The following is a 23025-nucleotide window of genomic DNA, read 5'->3' as shown; positions in this document are numbered from 1 at the left end:
CTGGTCAAAAATGTTCTGAATCCAACAAACAAAGTTCTGATTCTTTGACAAAGATCTCTGCACTCACACTTCACTGCAAGACTCAAATCTAAATTAGAAAATTAGCTGAAGCCATTACAAAATCATTTATCATATGAAGTTGTTCAGTGTAGTATGGCAGTAAGTTATCTAGCATACCTTTACACTTCATTCTAACTTCCATCTCCTGCAGCATTTGAGCTGTGCTGATCAGCAGACCTGTTTTGTTGAAAATACATAGTTCAAATGCAGAAGGTTTATTTCTAACAATGAAATGCAGTCATGTAAGCAAAATACTGTTATGAGTAAACTGGAGGAAGAGTGAAGATGAGGATGTAAGATATAAAGTGCATATTTTTGGTAGCTGATTCTATTCAGAAAAAGAGAAAATACATTTATCTGTGAGTTGATTAGTGTGTCTTGGGGCAGTAAATCGGTTTTCCATTCCAGTCTTGTGCACTATGGTTTGTCATTCACACAGATGTGGCTCAAGGAGAAACCAGCTTCTTTGTTTCCATCTAAGAGATAAGCAAGAAATGACAACAGTGACTTTATTTGACTGGCAACCTCCCAACACTGCCCTTATCAGGTGCCTCCAAGTCAGTGATAACTAGGCCTAGGACTAAAGAGGGATGGAGAAGCGTGGTCCCTGCTCTGGTGGACCTCACCTCCTGCAAGTTCCTGCAATGAAAGTAAACCCACAAACCTACTGATTCAGGGGCCAGTGGTGCCTCACCACAATCACAGAAATACCATGGGGGTATCTGTGAATGAGAGCTCAAGAGTTTCCATAGCAGAGCCTCAGAGGTTCAGGGCACAGTATGGATTTATATGCTGGCAAGAATCTTGCCTCACTAAGTAAAAACTTACCCAGAAAAAGAATTGTGATAGCAGTGGAAACATGACTACAAAGAACAGAGAAACAGCAGAAAATAGAGCATAGAGGATCAGCATTATACTAAGTGTATCTGCCTCGTTTGTTTTTCTTCTGTCTCTTTGTGTTAGCCTGAGTAAATTGTTTTTCTCTCAAGGAGTACTGGGCACAGCAAGGAGTACTAGAATGAAGTGACAGTGCCAGCATGCAGTCAGTGGGGCAAAGCACGTGGAAGGAGACTGAAGATGCTTAGAGGCCCATCCATTGCACGTTAATACAATAAGCTATTTAATCCTCTATGGGATTTGACATCCAGAAGAAAGAAGGAGCATTCAGGGAAAGAGAAGGTTGTAAAAATTACGTCAATTTTGAAGAAAAAAATTGTACAAAATCCAGGGAAATTCCAATAGAAGGTTTGAATGGCATTTGTTGAAGTATCTTGTGTAAATGAGACCTGTTGCCAGACATTTCAATTACAAGGAGCTGTATATAAAGCATGACTGATTGGAGACATCATTAGGCACTCCACTATTTAGGGGTGCCAAAATCAGTAAACACTCCTACCCAGCCATTGTTAGACAGAGCGTTCCCCACCTTCTCTTACCATCTCAGTAAAGGCATCAGCACAGCTTGCCCGTATTTGCTCAGCAGTCAGGGGGCTGTTCAGTGCAAGGGTTTTTTCCAGTCCTCTTTCATTTCTCACACCAGTTACTGCATCTCTCAAAGCGAAGAACACAGAGCATCCCAAGAAAAATCCTGCCTCACCTATCCCCTGCAACAGATTTTAAAAAGCCACTCATATAAATACACATGTACAGTCCTATTTTGTATTGCATAGTACACACAAGTAAGCTGCACACTCTGAATGACATAATGATTTCTGCATCAATTAATATTTTTAATCTAATTTTTCAGTTTATCAACACATTTAGAAATCTGGTTTTAAATACATCTTTCAGCTTCTGTGTATGGTCTGTTAACAAACTCTAAAATTACTATGTGCCAACCGTTAAAGTGACACAACAATATCTGGCTTTATGTCTCATTAGCTTCCCTGATGTCATCAATAAAACAATTTACTGGACACTTGTTTCAAATGCGAAAGGAGAGGAACTGAAAACTTACATGTGTTTTATATCAAGTAATTTCTCGGTTTGGCCTGGGATCTAAGAATCTGGCCCTGTGGTGATCTGCTTACCTTGGACGCATAGATGGCATGAGGATTTTGAGAAGATGACAGCAGGGAAACACTAAACTGTTCTGGAATATCACAAACAGCAGGGATCTTATACTGATCTGGACCCTGAGTACAGAGGACCCCTTCTGAAGAATACTTCAACTCCTCCATTGTGTACAGTCCAATGCCTTGAACAAAAGCACCTTCAATCTGTAAATAAGAAAAGAAATAGCATTTATGTACTGATGTTTGGTTAACCAAGAAAACTTCACCAAGAACTCATTTGTATCACTAGCTGTTACTGTAATATATGTGAGGCCTAATGCACTTCTCTTTGCCTAATGAGATTCTTCAACACTTTGGGGCTACTGTAATGGAAAAGTTCTCACACTCCTCTCTCATACCTGAGAAGAAAAATGCTTGTATGATAAAGTGATGAGATCAGTGGACTAGCCTGCAATGAATAAAGATGTTTCCCTGCTATCAAGTGGGGAAGTCTTGAACAATTTGGAGACTGTAGTTCACAAACAGGATTTAAGTCCAGTAGACAGAAGACATACATACACACTGGAAGTACTACAGGTTGAAACCATGGGTAAAATTCAAGCTTCTTTGACATCTACAGAGTTCTGAACTAATTCAATTGGAGCAAGTCTATAGGCAAAAGATATTCTAATATGATCTATAATCTAGTAAGAAATGAATGTTTTCTGAATTAATGAAGTGATCTTCATCTCAAGTAAGGACAATAGTGTAATAGAAATAAGGCATCAGAAAATTCTTGGCACCTACCTGTCCTATATCCACAGCTGGATTTATGCTGCATCCAACATCCATAACAATGTCTGTTCTGAGGTTCTGTTAATAAAATTCACATTTATATCACCCAGAGAGATGGACTGAGCATTAGAAGATAATGTGGGTCAGAGTAGGTATTCAGTGAAATAAGAAATACTGAGATAGAGGCCCCTCAGTGTACACAATTCCAGAATAATTTCCAATATCTCATCACAAGCAAAATGGGCTCATCTCAACTTTTACAGAAGTTTAGCCAGAGACAGCCCTGCTTGTGCAGCCCTCCACTGCTCACGAAAATCCCCACACAAATGCACAGATAGAGGGCATATGATCATCAGTCTATAGCCTTTAGCAGTCCAGATGGTCCAAAAGCCTGGAAATTGAATATTGCTGGCAGACAGGGACAAACAAGCAAAGAACATGTCAGATGTCACCCATAACCCAAAAGGTGAACACATATGACATTGACATGTGTGTCAGAAGTTGGTTAATACTGCACAGCTTTCATTCTGCTCTACCTGTAATTCATATTTACATTGATGATAGATTTACTATCTTGTGAAGACAGGTGACTTATTAACCCCAAATCTGAATGATTGTTGGAGCAAGCCTTATTCACATTACTTTCAGAACTTCTCTGACATTCAGTCATTACCTTGTGATCTCCTGTTAGACAATTAATTTCAACCTCTGAACAAGCAGCTCCAAAAATAAAATATGTGAATGGTTGTCCTTCCCCTTTCTCCCAGTCCATGTATTCATTGTAACCTCTGATGGAAGAAACAAAGTCCACAAGAAGAAAACTGACCACAGTTTTCATAAATAACAAAGCAGATAAGCACATAGGTTTGAAACTGCTTGTGAAATGTTAAGTACAAAATCTTAAGTGAAATCTTAAGTAACAGCTCAGAACTTGGAAATGTCATGAAAGCCTGCAGAGCACTAGTTCAGGCTTGATGCCTCTTGTATTTGGATAAAATGTAGCAGACAATCTAGCTCTTTCAGTTCAGCAGATTCTATAACCAGCATAATCCCAGAAATACACTAATAAAAGCACAGCAAGCAAACAGAGAATAAACATTTAAGACAGTGGTTACTGAGGTAATAGCACATAAAGGGATTTAGAAAAAGGGAGGAAAACTTGTCAGGACCTAGGAAAGAATAATTTACAAGAGATAAATGAAAAAATCAAAATTACAGAAACAGCCTGCAGAAATGTGTGAGAGGGTTAAAAGAGGAATATTGAAATAAAGGTGTAATTACTTAGAAGGAAATGGGATTAACTGAGAGCACCACAGTAGTCAGGAATGATGGGATAAATCCAAGGACATGAGAGGACAGTGAACAGCGGTATCTTCCAAACATGGTAGCTATCTGACTAAGGTGTATTTTCTGACTATGTATGACTGAAATGTCTTTATTGAGCATATTTAAGATTATCATAAAGCAATTATAGTACAGAACTGTGCACCGAAACAGGGATACACAAAATCCATATATTCAGCTTCTCATAATCCATTTACCTCAGCTGCCTTCGAGATTCTTGGAAGTAGAGAATATGACTGGATAAGAACTAGATCAATACAGGATCTGAGGCTCAGGGATCTGCAGGTGTTTTTGGACACCATTAAATATAGATAGCAAAGTATGACTGTTGTTCATTACTTTGGTGATATCAATATTCCTAAAGGGCTGCATAAGCAGAAAACATACTTGAGCAGGCTTAAGAGCAGGAAGGGACATTTTATTTAGACATTTCTCAGTGTTCTATAAAAGTACGGGTTTCCCAAGTGCTCTTTCAACTTACTCCAGACTGCCCAGAGACCTGAAAAGCTGCTATTGATAAGCAAGAACCACCAGCAGAAGGAGAGAAGAGATAAGGCACAGCAGGCTAAGAGAAAAGCTTTGCTTTGAATCCCACCTGACTTATAGTACAGAAATTTTTCATTTCTGCCTCTTTATAAACGCTGAAAGAATTCAAAGAAAAGGGACCAAGAGACTGCTTTAAGAGCAGTGGGAAAAATGACATTTATAGCTTATAGCAATCCAGCCTCCAGTAAATAAGCTATATCCCACTTTGCACAACTGTTACAGGCAGCAGTCACTTTTCTGATGCTTTCTGGTTTGCTAAATGTCAAATCATAGAGCAAAGTTGGCACAAAATATTCTTTTAATACTTTCTAGAGAGTCCACAGAGGACTAGACATAAATTAACACCTAAACTTTATGCTTCCAACCTTCCATATATCAAGAAATTATTTAAAACATAAAATGAGCTATTAGAAAGGCCTATTAGACAGGATCTTTTCTTTAGAGTATTAATTCTCTTCAGAAATCAGTCCTGGTCTAATTTATGCATTTTAGGGAACAAAAATATATTACCTAAAATAGCCAGTAGCTGAAAGGTTCACACTCTCTTTAAAAGCTTCTTTAATCTGTAAAATATAGCAGTGCTTGTGGTAAACCAAGGCAGGAGTCAGGAAGGAACACAGCATAGACATATTTACTTTATTTACATATATATACTTACCCACACATATTTATTTAAAACCCAAACTGTAAAAATTGTAAAGAAAAGAAGACAAGCTGAGTTAAGCATGTTTAGTTGCATATGGTGTCTAATACTACAGAGCTAAACCTCTCTTGCATGAACAACCTGATTTCTTTTGGCAATACAAGAAGGAATAGCCCTGTCAACAGGGGTGTTCTTGCAGAATCTTTATTACTGGCAATGCCATAGTCAGAGAGGGGGCTCAGTTTTTCTGATCAAGTTCAATAGAGATGGATCCCTCTCAGTCAGCTAACTTATCTAGTTGATAAGTCACTGATTAATTGGGTCATTGGGTCATGTGTGCATGTGCAACCTTTTGCTTTTTCTTTGATAAACTGCCTTTATCTTAACCCTTATCACTTGCTGGGTTTTTTCCATCTCATTTTCTTCCCTTATCTCACTGAGAAGCGGAATGATAGAGCAGCTTGTTGGGCAGCTGGAGTCCAACCAAGGTCAAACCACCACACTGACATAAAGATCTGCATGACCTATTTGCACAAAAATGACAGTTTTCATGAGAAATGCTCTTTGTAAAGTTCTGCCGGTCTTAAAAGTGACAGTATTTGGGACAGAGGTCCCAAATCTATTCCCTTTGACTGATTCTCATGTTAGATTTACTCAGTTTATAAGTCAAGAAATTTTTGTGAGGTTTCTGGCTGGTTTTACTGACTTTCTAAGTTACAAAGTTACTTCTCTGCATATATTAACATTCCTTCTTTGGTCAGGAATTTCTGATACTACTTTCGGTGTGTCTGAATGATCCAAATTAATTGTATACCTATTAGAGGAGATTAGGTGTTTTGATTAGTGTTTTATTGTTATTCCTAAGCAGGGCTTACACAGAGCCAAGGCCTTTTCTGCTTTTTGGATTGCCCCACGGGCAAGGAGGCTGCAGGTGCAAGGGAAGCTGGGCTAACTGAGCCCAACTGACCAAAGGGATATTCCAGACCATATCATGCTCAGTGTATGAAGTGGGGGAAGAAGGAGGACCAGGGAGACATTTGAAGTTCTGGTGTTTGTTTTCCCAAGTAATCATTATGTGTGATGGCACTCTGCTCTCCCTGAACACCTGCCAGCCCATGGCAAAGAATGAAAGCATTATTTGCTTTGCTTTGGCTGTGTGCATGGCTTTGGCTTTTGCTTTACCCATTAAACTACCTTTAACTCAACTCACAAGTTTTCTAGCTTTCACTTTTCTGACTCTTTCCCTGATTCCACTGGTGGGGGAATAAGTGAGCAGTTGTGTGGTGCCTGGTGGCTGGCTGAGGTTACACCTCAACATATTGTAACCCTTTAGGCATAGGCTGTGGAGCAAATCTGAGACTAAGCAGACCTGGCTGCACCTAGACTCCTCTGAAAAGTTTGAAAAGCCAGGGAATCCCACTGATGCTCATGACTCAACAGGGGGGACCATAACCTGACTTTACTATTATCCATTGTAACAGATGATAGACTTCTTACTTGGATATTGCACTGGCAATATTAAAATACTGTACTAGCAATAAATCTAATTGCTATCTTCCATATAATCATTTATGCCTCACCAAGAACCTTCTCTCGACTTTCACTTTTTTTGGTGAAAGAACCTGTTTCTACAGCTTTTAACTTTAGGATTATTAGGCTGAGCTGATTTATAGACTACAGTACATATATCACAGTTTCTGCCAGCACTCAAACACATTCAGTAGGATTCCCAGGTCTTACCCAATCATTCCAGGTCCCTGTTGCGTTCTTCTTGATGATGGGCTGCAGGCGTTTCAGAAGAGTTTGGCAAGCATCCTGGTGAGAATCAGGAGAATATATCACAAAATTAACACAGACACATTTGGTACTATTCAAGTTGTGTTCTAGTTACTACTTAATTAGTATATGCTTTACTGTCATCTTAGTTTGAAAAGGTATTGCAGGAAGTGTCATATTAACTACATAGACAAAACTTCTAAATGGTGAAGTTACAAAGGCTGGGATCTGTGTGAATCAGTAGATTTCAAACAGGAACAGGGGCAGGGTTTGTATGGCACTAGGTAGTTTGTTAGATGAAGCAGAGATTTTGTCAAGTACAAGCCTTTTTGGGAAAGTCCAGATCATATTCTGAAAACTCGTAAGCACCATTACTGAGAAACTGTCAAGTCATGTTTCTTCTTGGCCATCTCCACCAGTATTATTGGTAATCTGAAACCTGATTTTTTTATGGGCTCGCTAGAGCCCGAAGTTTGGCAAGCATACCCCTCAAGGGACAGGGTATTTTTTTCAACTAAATACTATTCTTTACCTTCACAGCCATGCCATTGACATCTGTCCCTGCAGATCCTACCGAGGCACATGCATTGGGAACAGTTGTTGTGCTCGTTTCACAGAAGTGAATACAGGACATGGGGATGTTCAATTCCCGACTAGCAACCTGTTCCAGGAAGAACAACATATTCTTTGTTTTAGAAAAAGTCTAAACACTCTATCAATTCCCAGTATTTGCCAGAAGTCAGTAATAGCAGGAAAAATACAAATTTTAGCAAGTTCTCTTCTGATTTCCAGCTGAAATCATTTTGGCCAATCTGATAGTACTAAGAAAGAGAAAAGGACAATGTTCTAGCTGTACTCAAACTCTGGATTGAGACTCTGAAGTCTAACAATCATTTCTGATTTTCCTGCTTATACCCTGTAAGACTTACAGCAAATTATGCAAGCCCAGGTCCCAAGCTTTCATTGACTTGATAAATATCTTCACACATCTGTCTCAGAATTATCCATTAACCAAACAGGATCATAATGTTATCATCATGAATATATCAACGTGAATAATCTCTGCCTTTTTCACTATGGGTTTTATGGGATCAGCCCCCAAAAATCTTATTTCTAATAAGCCTCTTCACATGCTATTGGAAGAAAAAAACAGTCTGTTTTTTCTTTTCTTCTGCCTTTCTGAATTAATGAAGGTACCTTTGCTTTGTAACTCTATCAGTGTAAAGAAGTAGAGGATATGCTGATAAAGAAACTGTTCTGCTGGTACACTAACTAACCAAAAAGAAAACCTTCACACTGTTTATCTGCATGACAGACAAAGCACACAGCAGTATTTATTTAAATCATTTGTTACCTGGATCATTTTTGTATGAATACCCTGCCCCATTTCAATTCCACCATGTGTCAGAAGCACAGACCCATCAGTATAAATATGAACCAGTGCAGCTGCCTAAAAAAAACCAAAACAACAAAATCAAGATCAGCCTAGTGAGAAATGTGTTGTATGTGGTGATGTATTGAATTTAAAAAAGACAAAATGTTTAAGTGTATTTCAGTTTATCTGTTTAGTGCTTTTGAATAGAAGGCAAAATTTGAAAGTCAACTTTGCTGCTCTTCTTCTATAATGAACTTCAAAGAAAAATATACAAATCCTTGGTGATCTGCTATTCCTGTTAGTAGATCCTGAAACAAACCTACATCTGGCAACAGTATCTCAGTGGTTCCAAAAAAAGCTGGAGGAAACCTCTCTCTAGCAGCTCTAAGTGTAATTTGCTGCAAGTTCCATTTTCTCTCTCATTACCATGTGAGAGCCCTGGGGGTTTTAAAATGGCATAGGGTGAATTTCTGAATGAGATTTTCCTCCTGGACTCTATTTCCTAGAAGTAGCACTGTAGACTACAAAGACCCTGTGACCCTTTGACCCAGGGACAGCCAGTTTGAATGACACAAGTCAGTCAATTAATTAATTTTCGGTTGATAGAATATTTCCAGTTTCAGAAGCACTGGACTCCTACATGAAAAAAAATACAAGGATCAAAAATACTACTGTTCTTTTTTCCTTCCTTAACCTTAGCCTTTTGATGGCATCAAAGGATTTAAGTCTTTAAGAGCAGCATCCCATAGTACCCCCACAGGCACAAAGATGAGGCTCAGAACTATTTCTGGAGTGGAAAACTTACTCAAAGAACATTTTGCTATCAATCTTCAAAAACTTTTTCTAAGTTTGTTCAGCTCATTTATTCCAACACTGTACCACAACAGATGGGACCAGCATTTAAGTAGGCAGCGTCCTGAAAACCAAAGAGTTTTGATCTCACCTTGAAAAGAGCTACAGGCTACTACAGCCTCTTCAGGGAACGATCATCAGGACAATGATAATTTTCAAGGAAAAGATAACGTATTTGTTTTGTATGCCGAGATAAGTGACTGTGATCTTCTGTGGATAAAATGCTTAGCTCACTTACTCTTAATGAAATTCACCTGAGAAAGGTAGGGTGAGCCTTGTCCAAAAGGAAATTTCAATGGTACGATGGCAATCCCTCTTTTCTTCCAGTAATTTTGTTTGTTAAATTCATTGATAGCTGTTCTCCTACTGTAGTATGCAGATTTCTGCATACATTCATTCCAACACCGTATTAAATTCTGTGGATCAAGTTCTTGTTTGAAGTGTGTCTGTTCATTTTTCTTATACATATTTATTTCTCTAATCTGAAAAAATGAAATTACAGCTATCACACAATCCTGTTAAAGGCAAACTGACCATCTGGGGAGACTAACAGATAACAAGATCACTGTATGTTTTTTGAACAATTACCAGTTTGAAAGACCACGCTGTTCATTCAACAACCAGACATTGACTTAACAAAATATTAATTTCAGCACAAATGATGTTTGACTTAGAAATGTCTTGTTAAAACAGTTAAACTAATCAAAAGGTTTTTGACTTTCCAGTTCCATAGACTTCATTTCAGGAGAGAAGATGCCTTCATTTAGTCACCTTTTCTGGTGATAAACCAGTTTTATCTGCAACGTCGGTTATCCAAGTTTCTGTCACGAGTCCTGACTGAGGAAAGCCAAAGCCTCGGAATGCTGTATTTGATGGCAAGTTTGTTTTGCAGGCATAAGCCCAGCATCTCAAGTTGGGAATCTTGTATGCATTGTCCATTTTTAATAAGGATACTTCTGCTACCTGAGGTAGGGGACAAACAGATCTAGTTTAATGTCAGAACAGTGCTTCTTTCAAATTTACATTTAAATCTTACTCATCTCTTATATAAAAGACCTTGAGACAATTACCTTTAAAATTAAGTTTCTGGCAATCACTGGTAGTAAGAGTACTCATGCATGCAAACAGACTTCATTAAAACATTTTTCATGCAGCATATTAATTTTCACAGATTTTTGATACAGAACACAGCTGATGTTTCTTGTACTTGAATGTTATCAGTAGTTAAGGATGTAACAGATATGTCATTTTATGATTGATTTTGCTCCTACTTCAATACCAAAAGCCACACAAACTAAAAATAGGCAGATTGGGTTTAAAGCAAGAGTAGCTATGAAAGGAACTGATGAAAGCATTCTGAACTATCACATCCTATGGAAATCCACACTTAAGGTTTAGTTCCACCAGAAAGTACATGTACTGCAGTCAACAGTGTCTTGTGGTCCTTTAGTTTTTCATTTAGAAGTTTTACATGACAAACACAAAACCACATGAAGAGAAAAATACTATACTAGAGACCTCAAAATAGGCTCTAGGAGTCAGTATTCAAAAAAAAAAATTAAAAATGGTTTGATGTCTGATGAAGAGGTTGCTGTCTCTCTTCAATGTTAAGTAGATTTCTCAGAATGACAAATTTAAGCCTCGGTTGTTCCTGTTAGGTCCAGCAGCTTCACTGTATCATTTAGGACTTCATTGAAAGACAGTTCTGACATGATCTGCATTAATGTACATGCTTATAATAATGGATTTTCTTCCAACCTAGGCTATTTTTCAGAACCAGGTTAGGCAGCAATACCATGGGCAGTTACACTGACAGATTTAAGGATACAGGAAATACTCATTGGTGGGGCAATGACAAGCAGATGAGGGGTAGCACAGCAAACATTTCAGTTATAGCTACAATAGCTGTGCAAACACAAATACCTAGTATTGATATCAAAGCAAGAAACATTTTATACTTTGTAGACCTTAAATGAGGAACTGAGGTATACAGCACAATAAATGCTGACCCAGCACAGAAATGTAGAGGGATAGCAACAGGATAACTATCACTATGAATTTTCTGAAGGCCAAGAAAGGTCTTCCCAGCCCTGAAGATATAAAGCTTTAGGCAGGGACAAATGCAGGCATTACCCATTTTAAAAGGAATACATTGTTAGTTGAGTTGTTCATAACAGAAAAATCAGCCTAAGAACATATTCATGAAGTCAATGCAAGGCAATATCAGAAAGCAATAAGATGCTAAATTTAATAAGGAAATGTTAACCTGCTCAGTGTAGATTCTTCCAACAACCCACAATCCCTATATCAAAAGTCTATATGAGTAATAATACATGGGCAAGGTAATTCGGCTTCATAATTTTCCAGCTAATGATTCTGTGTTGTAATGTTTGTCAATATAAAATCCTTACCAGGACAGAATCATCAGGGGTACATCCTCCATTAACATAATATATGGCATCCACAGCTGCGATCCTACCATCATTCATGAAGCCAACCTAGAAGGATCAATAGTACGTTATTTAGAATTCAGCATTCATTTGTTTCTGAAGCGTTTGTATATTTTGAAAATTAATATAACCCACATATTCAGGGTCATGCTGCACTATTAATTTCTAGACAGCATTCACTGAAACTGCAGAAGAGCAAGAGAAAAAGAAAGAATGTTTCTAAGATACAGGCTTTCCCTCCTGGCATCTGTGATCTGTATAGGTACAGCACAGAAGCAACATAAGCCCACTGGGAAAGGAAGAAGCTGTGGGTTCTTCTCTATTGCCTGAGATGGCTGACAAGAGTGTCAGCTAGGAGTGTTTACTGTAGATAAATCCCACTATAATGGTAAAAACAGCGTCTGGCAGATGGAGTATGACATTTATGTTTATTAATGAGGAAATGTTATCTTTATCTCACATCTCTCTTTTCACCTGTTGCCACTAACAGTTCCTGAATTCTCAACATGAGGTACAGCTCATTTTCAACTTTAGGGAAGGATCTTATGAAACCTGTCTTACTTTACCTATGTAGAACATCATGCCACTTGCTTAGTGTTAGCAGCTAAATTTACAGCAGCCTTAGGCTGTGCAAGCTGTGAACTTTCACCTAGGTATGTTGAACTGTTACCCAGTCAAGTAAAAGAAGACCTCAGAGTCAGTTCAAGCTGAAAGATAAGGAAGCTGCAATCTCTAGCAGAGGCTGCACACTTCGATATAAGAAATGGCCCAGCTACAGACAATGAAAGAAACCCAAAAAGAATGTGAAGACTCCAGACCCTTAATACTACTATTGGTTTGTACTGTCATATGAGGGATGGGGAGCTTAGATTGTAAGGCTATAATTGCCCAGGTATAATCACATTGTTCAGGCCTTTTTGAAGGCATCCAGCTTGAGCTGCAGTGTATTAACAAAAGGTAATTTTTAAGAGAAATTTTTCAGCTTATTGATTCAGCAGAAATTTGGATTTAAACCCCATTATGGTGGCTGGCATACATAATTTATGTGACAAGTAGAGAAGGAAAAGAAGGCAGAAATTACCCTAATGAATAATTATGACTGATAACAGCACATGGGCAAGGAAGAGATTCATTTCCTCCACAGGGCGAGTTTTCTGCATGACACTGTTTCTGTGAAAAATTAGCTGCTTCTTTGTGTGAATCTAACCATATGGAGAGTCTAAAATAAAGTTCTGCAGAAGAAGTCTGCCATAGGGTAGCTTCCTGTTCCCACAAAGAAAGACAGAAAGAGCTATAAAAGGATCAAGAACATGAAGGAACAGGAACTAGAAAAATAATAAAGCAAAACCCTGAAAGAGGTTAGAAGCAGACAAAGGGGCTATGCAGCAACTTTCTCTCTGGGGTTCCTGGCTTGAATTTTGTTTTAAAATTGAATCAGTTATACCAATTTTCATTAATAGAACACATTACCCAGTAACACTGAAATATTTATTTGCAGAATATAGGTGGATATTTTTTCACTGAATTTTAGTGGTACTCACTTTATATTTAGCAATAAAAGGATGTCGGCCACCAGTGATTACCATATCATCCTCTCGGCTCAGAATAAGACGGACTGCTCTGCTGGTTCTAAATCCAGAAAAGAAAAGTCAAATTGCAATTATGTTATTAAGAAGATGGCTATGGCTACTCATCATGTATCCAGATCCAGTCATGTATATAAACATGCATTTAGATTAAACTTAACTTTAATAAGCCTGAACATATGCTTAACACTATGTCCAGAGTTCATGTTTCTCACATTTACAATCATGTCAGAATTTTCATTTCATTTCTTAAAAGCCAACAAGATAACTCAGTGCAAACTACTCCTGGAGAAACTATTTCAGTGTTAAGTGTTTGTCACCTCTTAGCTATTCAGAACCATAATGAAATAGTGTCTTGGAATGAAACCAAGGTATGAATAACAATAAAAATATGAAAATTAGTCTAGAAATGCATATACCATTTAAAATATTTACTTTAGAAAAATGGACATAAGGTGTAAAATAAAGTCCTAGGAATAAAGAAGATAGTTTAAACCATAAAAGAAATATTCTTTTTAGCATGACCTGTTAATAAAAAACACAGATAATGTGGCCAAAGCTGATCAAGAGCAAATTTTATACCAGTGACAGTACAAGCAACATAAACCTATTGAGCTAACCCCTCAGATGATCAGATCATTTTGGCTGACAGGTTGTAGCCTGATGTGAATTCTGCAGCAAATCAGTTATGCTTATAAAGGAGTTTAGTATACCCTGACAGGTAATTGCCAATATTGCCCTGGCAAATTTGGAAGATGGGGGATGGAGCTTTATCTGTTAATATTCTTAAACTAATTCAAGCAGTATTAGAAAAAGCATAATACCTCATAGATTTAAGCTAATTTTGACTGAAAGATATTGAGGACTGGGCTAGAACTACTTTATCTTAAAGGAAGTTCCATGAACTCCTCCTTTTGCATTCTGCTGTGTCAGTGAGGTTCACAACTGGAGGGTTAATGTCATATTTCAATGTATGTACAAAGTCTCAGTAGTTAGGGACTGTTCCTTTTGAGTATTTCTAGCTTATACTAAAACCAACTTCTTGCAGCCCATTAATTTAGTTGAGGCTGGATCTCCTTAACATAAGTAGTCCAACAAAACAAAGAAATGCACTGAACAATCCTGCAAAATGTGAAGTCAGGATTGTATGACTTTTTGACTAGCAGCTTTTGAAAAGGAGAAAACAATTTATCCAAAATGGAAAACTTGTTTGCTTCATCTTTTTTCATATCCCAACACACACATACTGCACTTACTTGTTTGCTGCCACTGCAGCAGCTGATGCCAGCAAGCCAGTTCTCAAGATCTTCCCACCAAAAGCTCCACCAACTCGTTTAACATGGCACATGATCCTGTTGGCTGGAACACCTAAACTTGCAGCTACCATCTCCTATAAAACAAGTTTTAATATTTTATGCCAACTCAAACTAAGCCCAAAATCTAGGTTCTAAAATAGAAACCTTTTCTAGAAAAAGGTTCCATGGATGTTTCTATTCTTCTATCAGATGAATATAACTTTTCCTTTACCCTAGGTTAAAAAGCAAAGAAAGAATAACAACAAACTCTCAAGGGTGCTCACATTTCAAATCTTTACCATGCAGACTGCGAAAAGGCCATTGGCTGATGTGAGGAATAATACCCTCGAATTACATGATCTACACAGTAAGAAGCTTCAGGTGTAATAAAAATGGATTAGTATACAGTTTTTATTATTTTTATTACTAAGATAATACCTTTTATTTTTATTTAAAATAAAACTATTTGTTTCTTAGTAATCTAAGGTCTTGCTAGTGTCAAGAATGTTTTTGCTTGAAATCACTTTCTCAAACACAAAGTTCTTCATACGCCTTGGCTATTGGCAATATAATAATAATAATGGAAATTATAAAAGGAGCTGAACTGGTTGAACACAAAATGCCAGTGTTGAGTCTGAAATGCCATCATTTTCATGCACTATGGCTATCACTGTGCAGGCCACAAGCTATGGCAGATTTGTTTTGTCATTTACCATCATGACAATGTTTAGAGGGCTAGAACACCTCTACTTTGAAGACTGAGAGACTTGGAGTTGTTCAGCCAGGAGAAGACAGCTGCAGGGAGACTTTACTGTGGCCTTTCAAACTATAAAGGAGGTTTACAAGAACCAGAGCAAGACTTCTTAGCAAAGCTTGTGTTGACAGGTCAAAGGGCTAGAGTTTTAAACTAAAAGTGGGCAGGTTTAGACTGGACAAGAGAGAAAATTTTTACAATGAGGTTGGTGAGGCACAGGAACAGGTTGCTCAGAGAACTTGTGGACACCCTATCACTGGGAGTGTTCAAGGGCATGTTGGATGGGACCTTGAGAAATTTGATGCAGAGAAAGACAACCCTGTCCATGGCAGGGTTGTTGAATTAAATTGTCTTTAAAGGTTCCTTGAAACCTGAACCAGTCTGTGATTCTGAGACTGCTGCATGGAATAGCAGTCTAACCTACAACTGTTAGACTTGATCAGAACCTCAGTAGGTTCTGACTCTGTAGGGAACTGATTGCTCCTCACTACAGTGGAAAACTAACAGAGATGGAGGAGCCTTAGCACTCCACAGGGAGCTTTTCATGCCTACAATAGTGAGTATGAAGTACTTTGCTCAAAGGGAAAGGAGAGACCTATCCTGACAGTGCAGTGCTCAGTGTTTTTATCAGAATACAGCAGTACTACAAAGTAGTTATTGGACAATCCAGATGGGCAATTTCATGTTTCTGTGGCTTCTGTTCCTGCAGATTTGTAAACCAAACTTTAAAAGCTCTAAGCTCTATTGTCACAAGTTCAAACATTTTTCCTGAGAATGTTCTGCATTACCTGAATCATTGCTGGGTGCTGTGTTGACACATACAAATCCATTTCTTTATCCTCTCCTTTTGGAACAGCAAGCATACTCTGAGTCTCCATGTAAAAGTGTTTCTGTCCCCCAATGCAAATCTCTCCTGATCCAATGAGAAAAACACAAGTGTTACTGAGAGAAAAGGAGAGAAGAAATGAACCAGAGAAGAACTAACAGCCCACCATCATGTAAATTATGGCAATCACTGTCAAATCCTCTGACACTTCTTGTGTGAAAGAGCAACATCTAAAATAAAAACACAAATTAAAATCCTTGTAAGAGTAAATTGGTTTTGTTCTGGTAGCATCACCAGAACTGGATTAAGAGCAGAACACTATTGCCCACAAGTGGTGACAACAATAAATAAAGCATAGATAAGTTAAACAAAGCATGCACATACTGGACCAGGTCAAGAAGAGGGCCACCAAGATCATCAGGGGGCTGAACCACAGGATGTGTGAGAACAGGTTGAGAGAATTGGATTTATTCATCCATTAGAAGAAAAGGTTTAAGAAGAGATGCTATTGCTGTCTACAACTACCTAATGGAAGGGTGTACACAAGAGCAAGCCAGACTGTTCTCAGAGATGCCCAATGGAAGGATAAGAGGCAATGAACACACGAAATTCCAGCTAGATATAAAAAAATCAAAATCAGCATGAAAGCAATGAAACACACTGGAACAGGTGCCTAGAGATGTTGCATAATCTCCATATTTGGAGATATTAAAAACATGACTGGACATGGCCCTTAAGAACCTGCTCTAACCAGACCTGCTTTAAGTAGGAGGTTGGACTAAAAGATTCCCTTCCAACCTAATAATTCTGTAACTTTTTTCAAAAACAGATGATGCACAAAGCTTGAATGTAGTAGCAGAACAAGAATACACTAGGTTTAGTCACATTGTCTTCCAAGTGCCCAAGAGTTTTCTCAGGCCCAATGACTACATGGAAAAAAGGTGGAACTGGGACTTGAAGAGCAGACAGCCTAACTCAAATACTGACAACCAAAAATTTCTCATCAAATGTATTCTACAGTTTACCTTCAATTATATTATCAACAGTTTCAAATGCCTCATCAACATTTCCTTGTTCTAATTTTCTTTTTGGCTCAAAAAACGAGTTGTGTTTTATAGCTTCCTGCAATGGAGAAAAAGAGAAATAGGGTGTTTTAAGTATTTTTAAGATTCCCAGCTTGTTGCAGAATTTTAGTCTCAGGACCAACAGCATTGTCCTCAGAGACTGGAACCACCAGCAACCAAAGTCAATGAACAACAGTATTTCATCCCTTTACTGTCATTGTTTTGTTTATTCAATAGCAGCAGTTCTTTCCTGATACATCTTTGTGCAACTGATGACAGCAGTTTCTGAAGGAAATGCATTCAGTTCATTCAACCTGCTCTTCCCTGTGGTACATCCAGGAAGTGACCAAGACACCACAGAGTAAGAATGCAACCACATCACCCAAAGAGTGATGCCAGTAAGAGGGGAAGAAATGACAAGAACTAAGTAAAGGTAGAATCTGTTTATAAATTAGTTTTGGCTTTATTTCTAATAAGATTTCATTGGAGTTTCAATTCTAATGAAACGTTAACCAAATTTGTCAGTCTTTATCTATTTTTCTGTCAGGAAGACTGTTTCATTAGACCACATACACATTATTAAAACAAGCTGTAAAGTGACTTCCAGAACTAATGCTGACTCCCTGCAAGTGAATTTGTTCCTTATTTCTACTCTCTTTAATCCACATTACACTTCTAAAATGTTGTACATCCCTAACACCTTTCCTTCACATTCCCCCAACAATTCCTACATCTCCAGCCTAGCTTTCAAGCTAGATAAAAATGCTGGATACAATCAGGGGCTGAATATAATCCACTATACACATGCTGACTGACCAGCTGGTAGCTACCAAAAAATTAGAAACCAGCATGCTCATTGCCTTTTCCTCACTGGGAACATTAGGAGAGTTGTTTTTTGGTTTTTTTGTGGTTTATTTGTTTGTTTGGTGGGTTTGTTTGGTTTTTTGTGTGTGTGTGTGGTTTTTTTTTTTTTCATTCTAATGTTTATTATTGTAAAACTTGTGAAACCTTCATACTTTTGAAACTGTTGCCTGTCTATCAGGCAACAGTGGTCAAAATTAGACAAAAGGTTAAAAATTTATTTATAGGGACATACTCAGAATGGTTAATTGGCTGTTCAAAGTAATCTTGTTTCCTTAAAAATCATATTTAAAAAGCAACTAAAGAGTGTGAATTGCTGCTTCCATTAATTAAATAGGTAAAACAATAAAAAAGCAGAAAAAATTATTAGTACCTCAATTGTTAAAATTACTGGTTCCAGCATTTCATACTCTATCTTCACTTTTGCAGCTGCTTGTTTGGCATGAACATCTGAATCTGCAACCACAGCACAGACAATCTGACCCACACAAATCACCTGTAAAATACACATCATATAATGGAACAGTGGATTCAAACAATCCCATATGTGCTATGGGTATTCTTATTTTATGTAACCACCACTTACGTTTCCTTTCAGAAGTTTTCTTTTACTTGGACTTTTTTATTTTTACATCATCCATGAAGTTAACGAATTATAAAAATACTACCATAACTACGGAATCAAGGAAAATACAATATTCAGAAATGGATAGTGGCAGGATAAAAAAACAGTTAAAATTAAGAAAATCAGTTGCAAAAAGACTGTAGTTATACCTCATTTCTTGCAAATATAATCTCCGGATCATCAGAAAAATAAAACTCATTTGCAGCCGGCACATCATGAGCTGTTATGACATCAAACACACCCGGTCCTTTTAGGGCCTCTGAGGTATCTATGGATCTGATTGGGATATGGCAAGAGAGAAGTGTAATTCATGAATTTTACAAACAGTTCACAGAGGAAGGGAACACAGTACAGAGTTATATTTCTTGTACTACCAAGTTCTGCTCATAGGTTCATATGCGTCTTTTCTTTCTGTCTCTAGCATGTCGAGAAGTGCAGATAAAAGACAATTTAAGATTCTACTAATCTGCTTCATTTTTAGGAGATAATTTAGATACAACAGGGAAATCATTGGCCCATTAGATTGCCTGAACTGCATTGGTTTAATAAAAATCACTGCACAATTATGATGCTACAACTGCAACTTTCTAAGACCTCACAGCCTACACATTTATGGCAAGATACAAATACTCGTCTTCAGATGGAGGATTCATGTAGGGAGATATAAAAGAAATGACAAGACCAGTATAAACAGAGAAGGAATGGAATTGTCTAGGTGTAGAAGGATCAGAAGGAACAGCAGAAGGTCTATAAGAATAGCATATTTTGATAGCATGTAATTCAGCAGGTCATCAGATCCCAGCACATGTACAGGATCTGGAGAGATCAGAAGGCAAAGGAGACTGAACAGATCCTACTGACTCACAGAGATGGAGGTGATGTCACCTCTGTGATGGGACCAAAAGAGGGCTTCCAAACCCAGCACTGACCTAAGAATAAGCCACAAAATATGACAAGGACTTTGTAGCTTGAAGCCCCAGTCCTATCTGTCATGAAAATCCTGACTAGGTCACTTGACTATGTCTTGGTGCCTGAATGTTGAACCAACTGCTAGAATAGGTGTATCTTGGCAGCATAAAAGCATACCTGAAAACAGTCTTCTTACAAAATAAAATCCTCTTCTCCACCCTTCTCTCCTATAAGCCTCATCGGAGCTTTGCCACCTTGTTGCTGCAATGTTGCCAGACTGTTTCCTACATTTTGAACAATTTTCTTCTTTCATCATAGAGTTGAGGTTTCAAAGCAGTGGGGGTAAAGCTGAATCTTGAAGTCTGCTTGCTCTGCACAGCTGAGCACTTTGTGGAGGTAGCTAGGCTAGCTTTGGGCTGGTTTGTGGACCAGAAACTGTTCACCCTTACTAGTACAACAAAATGGGGTTTTTTCCTAGCAAACCCTTCTAATAGTGCCACAATACTGCTTCCAGCATGGATTTGCCTGCAGGTATCAGGCACACTGTTCTGTACCCGCTTAGCTCCTTAGTTTCTCTAAAAATTTCAGGCAGTAATAATGATAACACTTTCTTCAGGTCCACTTTGAACACTTACACAATCTTAGCATGAGCTCTGGTACTAGTGACAGCAGCCAGGAAAAGCTCCCCATCCACAGAAGGAAGGTCATCAATGTAGACTGCCTCTCCAGTGGTGTGTTTTATCCCAGACTGGTGCATAATGGGCCGTCCTACGGGGTCCTTGGGAGACTGGCTGGGCTCCACATCCTGTACAGGCAGAAACACACACCCAGCACCCCCAGTTCAGAAAAGAACAGCCCTGTTACTCTTACAGTGATGAGAAAATTAGAGGAATGAACAACTGCTCATACTATCATCTTCTGGTTCAACATTGAAAGAGATGTGGCTGCAGGAGGTGACTGCTTCTCCTGGGGATTTCTTTCTCCTCTTTCCTTCTCTTAAGGAACCTTCCGAGAGGGCTGCACAGGTGTGTTTACTTGGATTTGATACCTTAATTATTTACATCAAAGTGACAAACCCACCACTTCTTCATTTTCCTCTCTTACTGAATGGTGTCATGAAGCTTTGATAATTTTCTGAATTGTTCTCACAAGATTCTGCTCTGAATGTTATCAGTGTCAGGTGGTGTATTGTGAGCTATTTGCAATGATTTCTAGGATTTGTCTTCCTCACTGAAAGACTGCAACTGATCAGTGTAAACCAGTGAGGAAATATTGCCTAAATATTTTCTTTCCAATTATTTCCTTGTACCATTTTCTAGGGAATATTCAAAAATGAAAAGAAAACCCAATATGTACCTGTATTTCGTATATTTCTTTGGGTTTTCAAAAGCCGGTATTTTGACTTGTGTACTGAGAGTGTCAAAATATCAAAAATCCTGGCAGGTGTTTCCACCATGGACTATTTATATGGTGACCTCAGAAAATACCAAACCTGTTCTTTGCTGCTCTCTACTGTTGATTTAGGAAAACCTGCTCGTGTTAATTTGAGCACACAACCAAATGTACAGTGAGTACTGAAGAGTCCCCTGAGATCTTGAGACAACAATAGTATAGCTATGCTACAGTATATATATACTACACCTGGGCTTTTCCATCTTTTTTTGTTTTCTTCTCATTTCTTTCTAACTGGGTTGCACACTGCAATAAACCAATTTTAAGCAGTCTGACAATGGAGTTTGCTTAGCATATTTATCTTCAAAGAACTGTCTAGAAGTGAGTCTACCCCAGAATCTATTTTTACAAACAAGGATTCTCCAAATGAGATACAGTTAAAATCAACAACTAAAAGCATCTTGCTTCCAGTCCTTTGGAAAATCTGTACCTGACCTTCACACCAAGGCTCATACTTGAACTGTGACTTTTTACCTAGTCTTATAGAGCACAAAACAGTGTCAAAATGAAATCACTTGCCTGGTATATTTGGATACTCTGGGGCATTCTGGTTTTGAAATCTTGTAGGACACTCCCATATTCTATAGGTATGCCAGGATACTGGCAAGGATCCTGAAAAGGAAGTGAATTACTACTAAAACTCACATTTTGAACATTACAATTAAAAAAGCCAACAACTAAAATCAAACACAAAATCCTTATACAGGAAATGCTTTCCAGGCTTAAACTAGAAAGGCTTGAAAACAACAATCTGAAAACAATGTAGCAGTTTTAGATGTCACTAAATAATATTTTAAAATATATTGGATTCAACAAATAAGCTTTTTAAAGCTAGCAACATAAAGTAGGGAAAGACAGAGGAGCTTTGTTTTGAGGTCTGATCAAAACTGGCTCAGAATCACTCCTGGTAATAAACAATCACCTAGTAATAGCAGTTTAGAGGAAAGTGCTCAGGGTAACAGAAGAAAACATAAAAGGGATATTTTTCTCTGTAAGAACATATTTAAGAAAAAAAAAAAAAAAAAAAAAAAAAAAAAAAAAAAAAAAAGGGAAATTATACCTAGAATGTCTCGGCAAGTTAAATTTTAGTGTCCTCATCTCCCAGTCAACAGTTCATACAAGGAGGGTTGGTTTAATATCTACAGGTTTTTTTCCAAAGCCTTTATTTCTATTTCATCTGTTTGTGTTCTGAACTACAGACAGAGTAAGATCTCTTGTATATTTTCTTTGGGTCTGGGAGCTTGCTACTGGTTGTTGTATTAATATTGCTCAAATGTCTTTTAAGGACTAATGTCCAAGGTAAAGATATCTGAGCATATAAAAGTTAAATGGGCACCTCTCCATTGGTCTCTTTGGGAGTTAAACACTTAGGTTATTTTGTAGCTCCAAAGACAATGATTTAGCATACTGTACAAATTGCAAGCATTAACATACACCAAGAACACCCTTTTTATTTCCTTGCACAGGAGCAGACATGGATGCTTGGTTTGCTCAGCCTGGAGGAGACTCAAGGGAGACCTCACTGAGACCTTCAACATCCTCACGAGGCAAAGTGGAGGGGCAGGTACTGACCACTTCGCTCTGCTGACCAAGGATAGGACTGGAGGAAAGGCATGAAGCCAGGAGGGGAGATTTTTCACCTAGAGAGTGTTTGAGCACTGGAAGAGGCTTCCCAGAGTAGTGGTCACAGCCCCTAGCCTGAGTTCAAAAGGCCTTTGGACAACACTCTCAAGCACATGGTGGGACTCCTATGGTGTCCTGTGCAGAGCCAGGAGTGGGACTCAGTGGTCCTTATGGGTCTCTTGTAATTCAGTATAT

The 23025-nt window shown here is 38.1% G+C and overlaps 1 protein-coding gene across 4 annotated transcripts in view; it reads right to left on the bottom strand.

Annotated features, from left to right (window-relative positions):
• Window positions 1-256: 256 nt before the first annotated feature.
• The window catches only part of AOX1 (aldehyde oxidase 1), a 36750-nt gene continuing 13981 nt past the window's right edge, over window positions 257-23025 (bottom strand). For all 4 annotated transcript variants that reach the window (XM_063400240.1, XM_063400241.1, XM_063400243.1 and 1 more), the window contains 20 exons: window positions 21727-21819; window positions 20391-20560; window positions 18996-19122; window positions 18595-18717; window positions 17322-17418; window positions 16259-16383; window positions 14678-14811; window positions 13377-13464; window positions 11797-11883; window positions 10157-10348; window positions 9640-9867; window positions 8513-8608; window positions 7691-7819; window positions 7123-7197; window positions 5250-5302; window positions 3523-3637; window positions 2862-2927; window positions 2091-2279; window positions 1497-1664; window positions 257-536 (listed from right to left, as the gene is read on the bottom strand). In XM_063400240.1, coding sequence (XP_063256310.1) covers window positions 507-536; window positions 1497-1664; window positions 2091-2279; window positions 2862-2927; window positions 3523-3637; window positions 5250-5302; window positions 7123-7197; window positions 7691-7819; window positions 8513-8608; window positions 9640-9867; window positions 10157-10348; window positions 11797-11883; window positions 13377-13464; window positions 14678-14811; window positions 16259-16383; window positions 17322-17418; window positions 18595-18717; window positions 18996-19122; window positions 20391-20560; window positions 21727-21819 — 2385 coding nt within the window. In that variant the 3' untranslated portion in view covers window positions 257-506. The remainder of the gene's footprint in view (window positions 537-1496; window positions 1665-2090; window positions 2280-2861; window positions 2928-3522; window positions 3638-5249; window positions 5303-7122; window positions 7198-7690; window positions 7820-8512; window positions 8609-9639; window positions 9868-10156; window positions 10349-11796; window positions 11884-13376; window positions 13465-14677; window positions 14812-16258; window positions 16384-17321; window positions 17419-18594; window positions 18718-18995; window positions 19123-20390; window positions 20561-21726; window positions 21820-23025) is intronic.

This window comes from Prinia subflava, chromosome 6 (genome assembly GCF_021018805.1).
Source record: "Prinia subflava isolate CZ2003 ecotype Zambia chromosome 6, Cam_Psub_1.2, whole genome shotgun sequence".
In the NCBI taxonomy this organism is placed as follows: Eukaryota; Metazoa; Chordata; class Aves; order Passeriformes; family Cisticolidae; genus Prinia; species Prinia subflava.
Note: the sequence above shows the minus strand (reverse complement) of the source record. Positions and strands in the feature narration are given on the sequence as shown.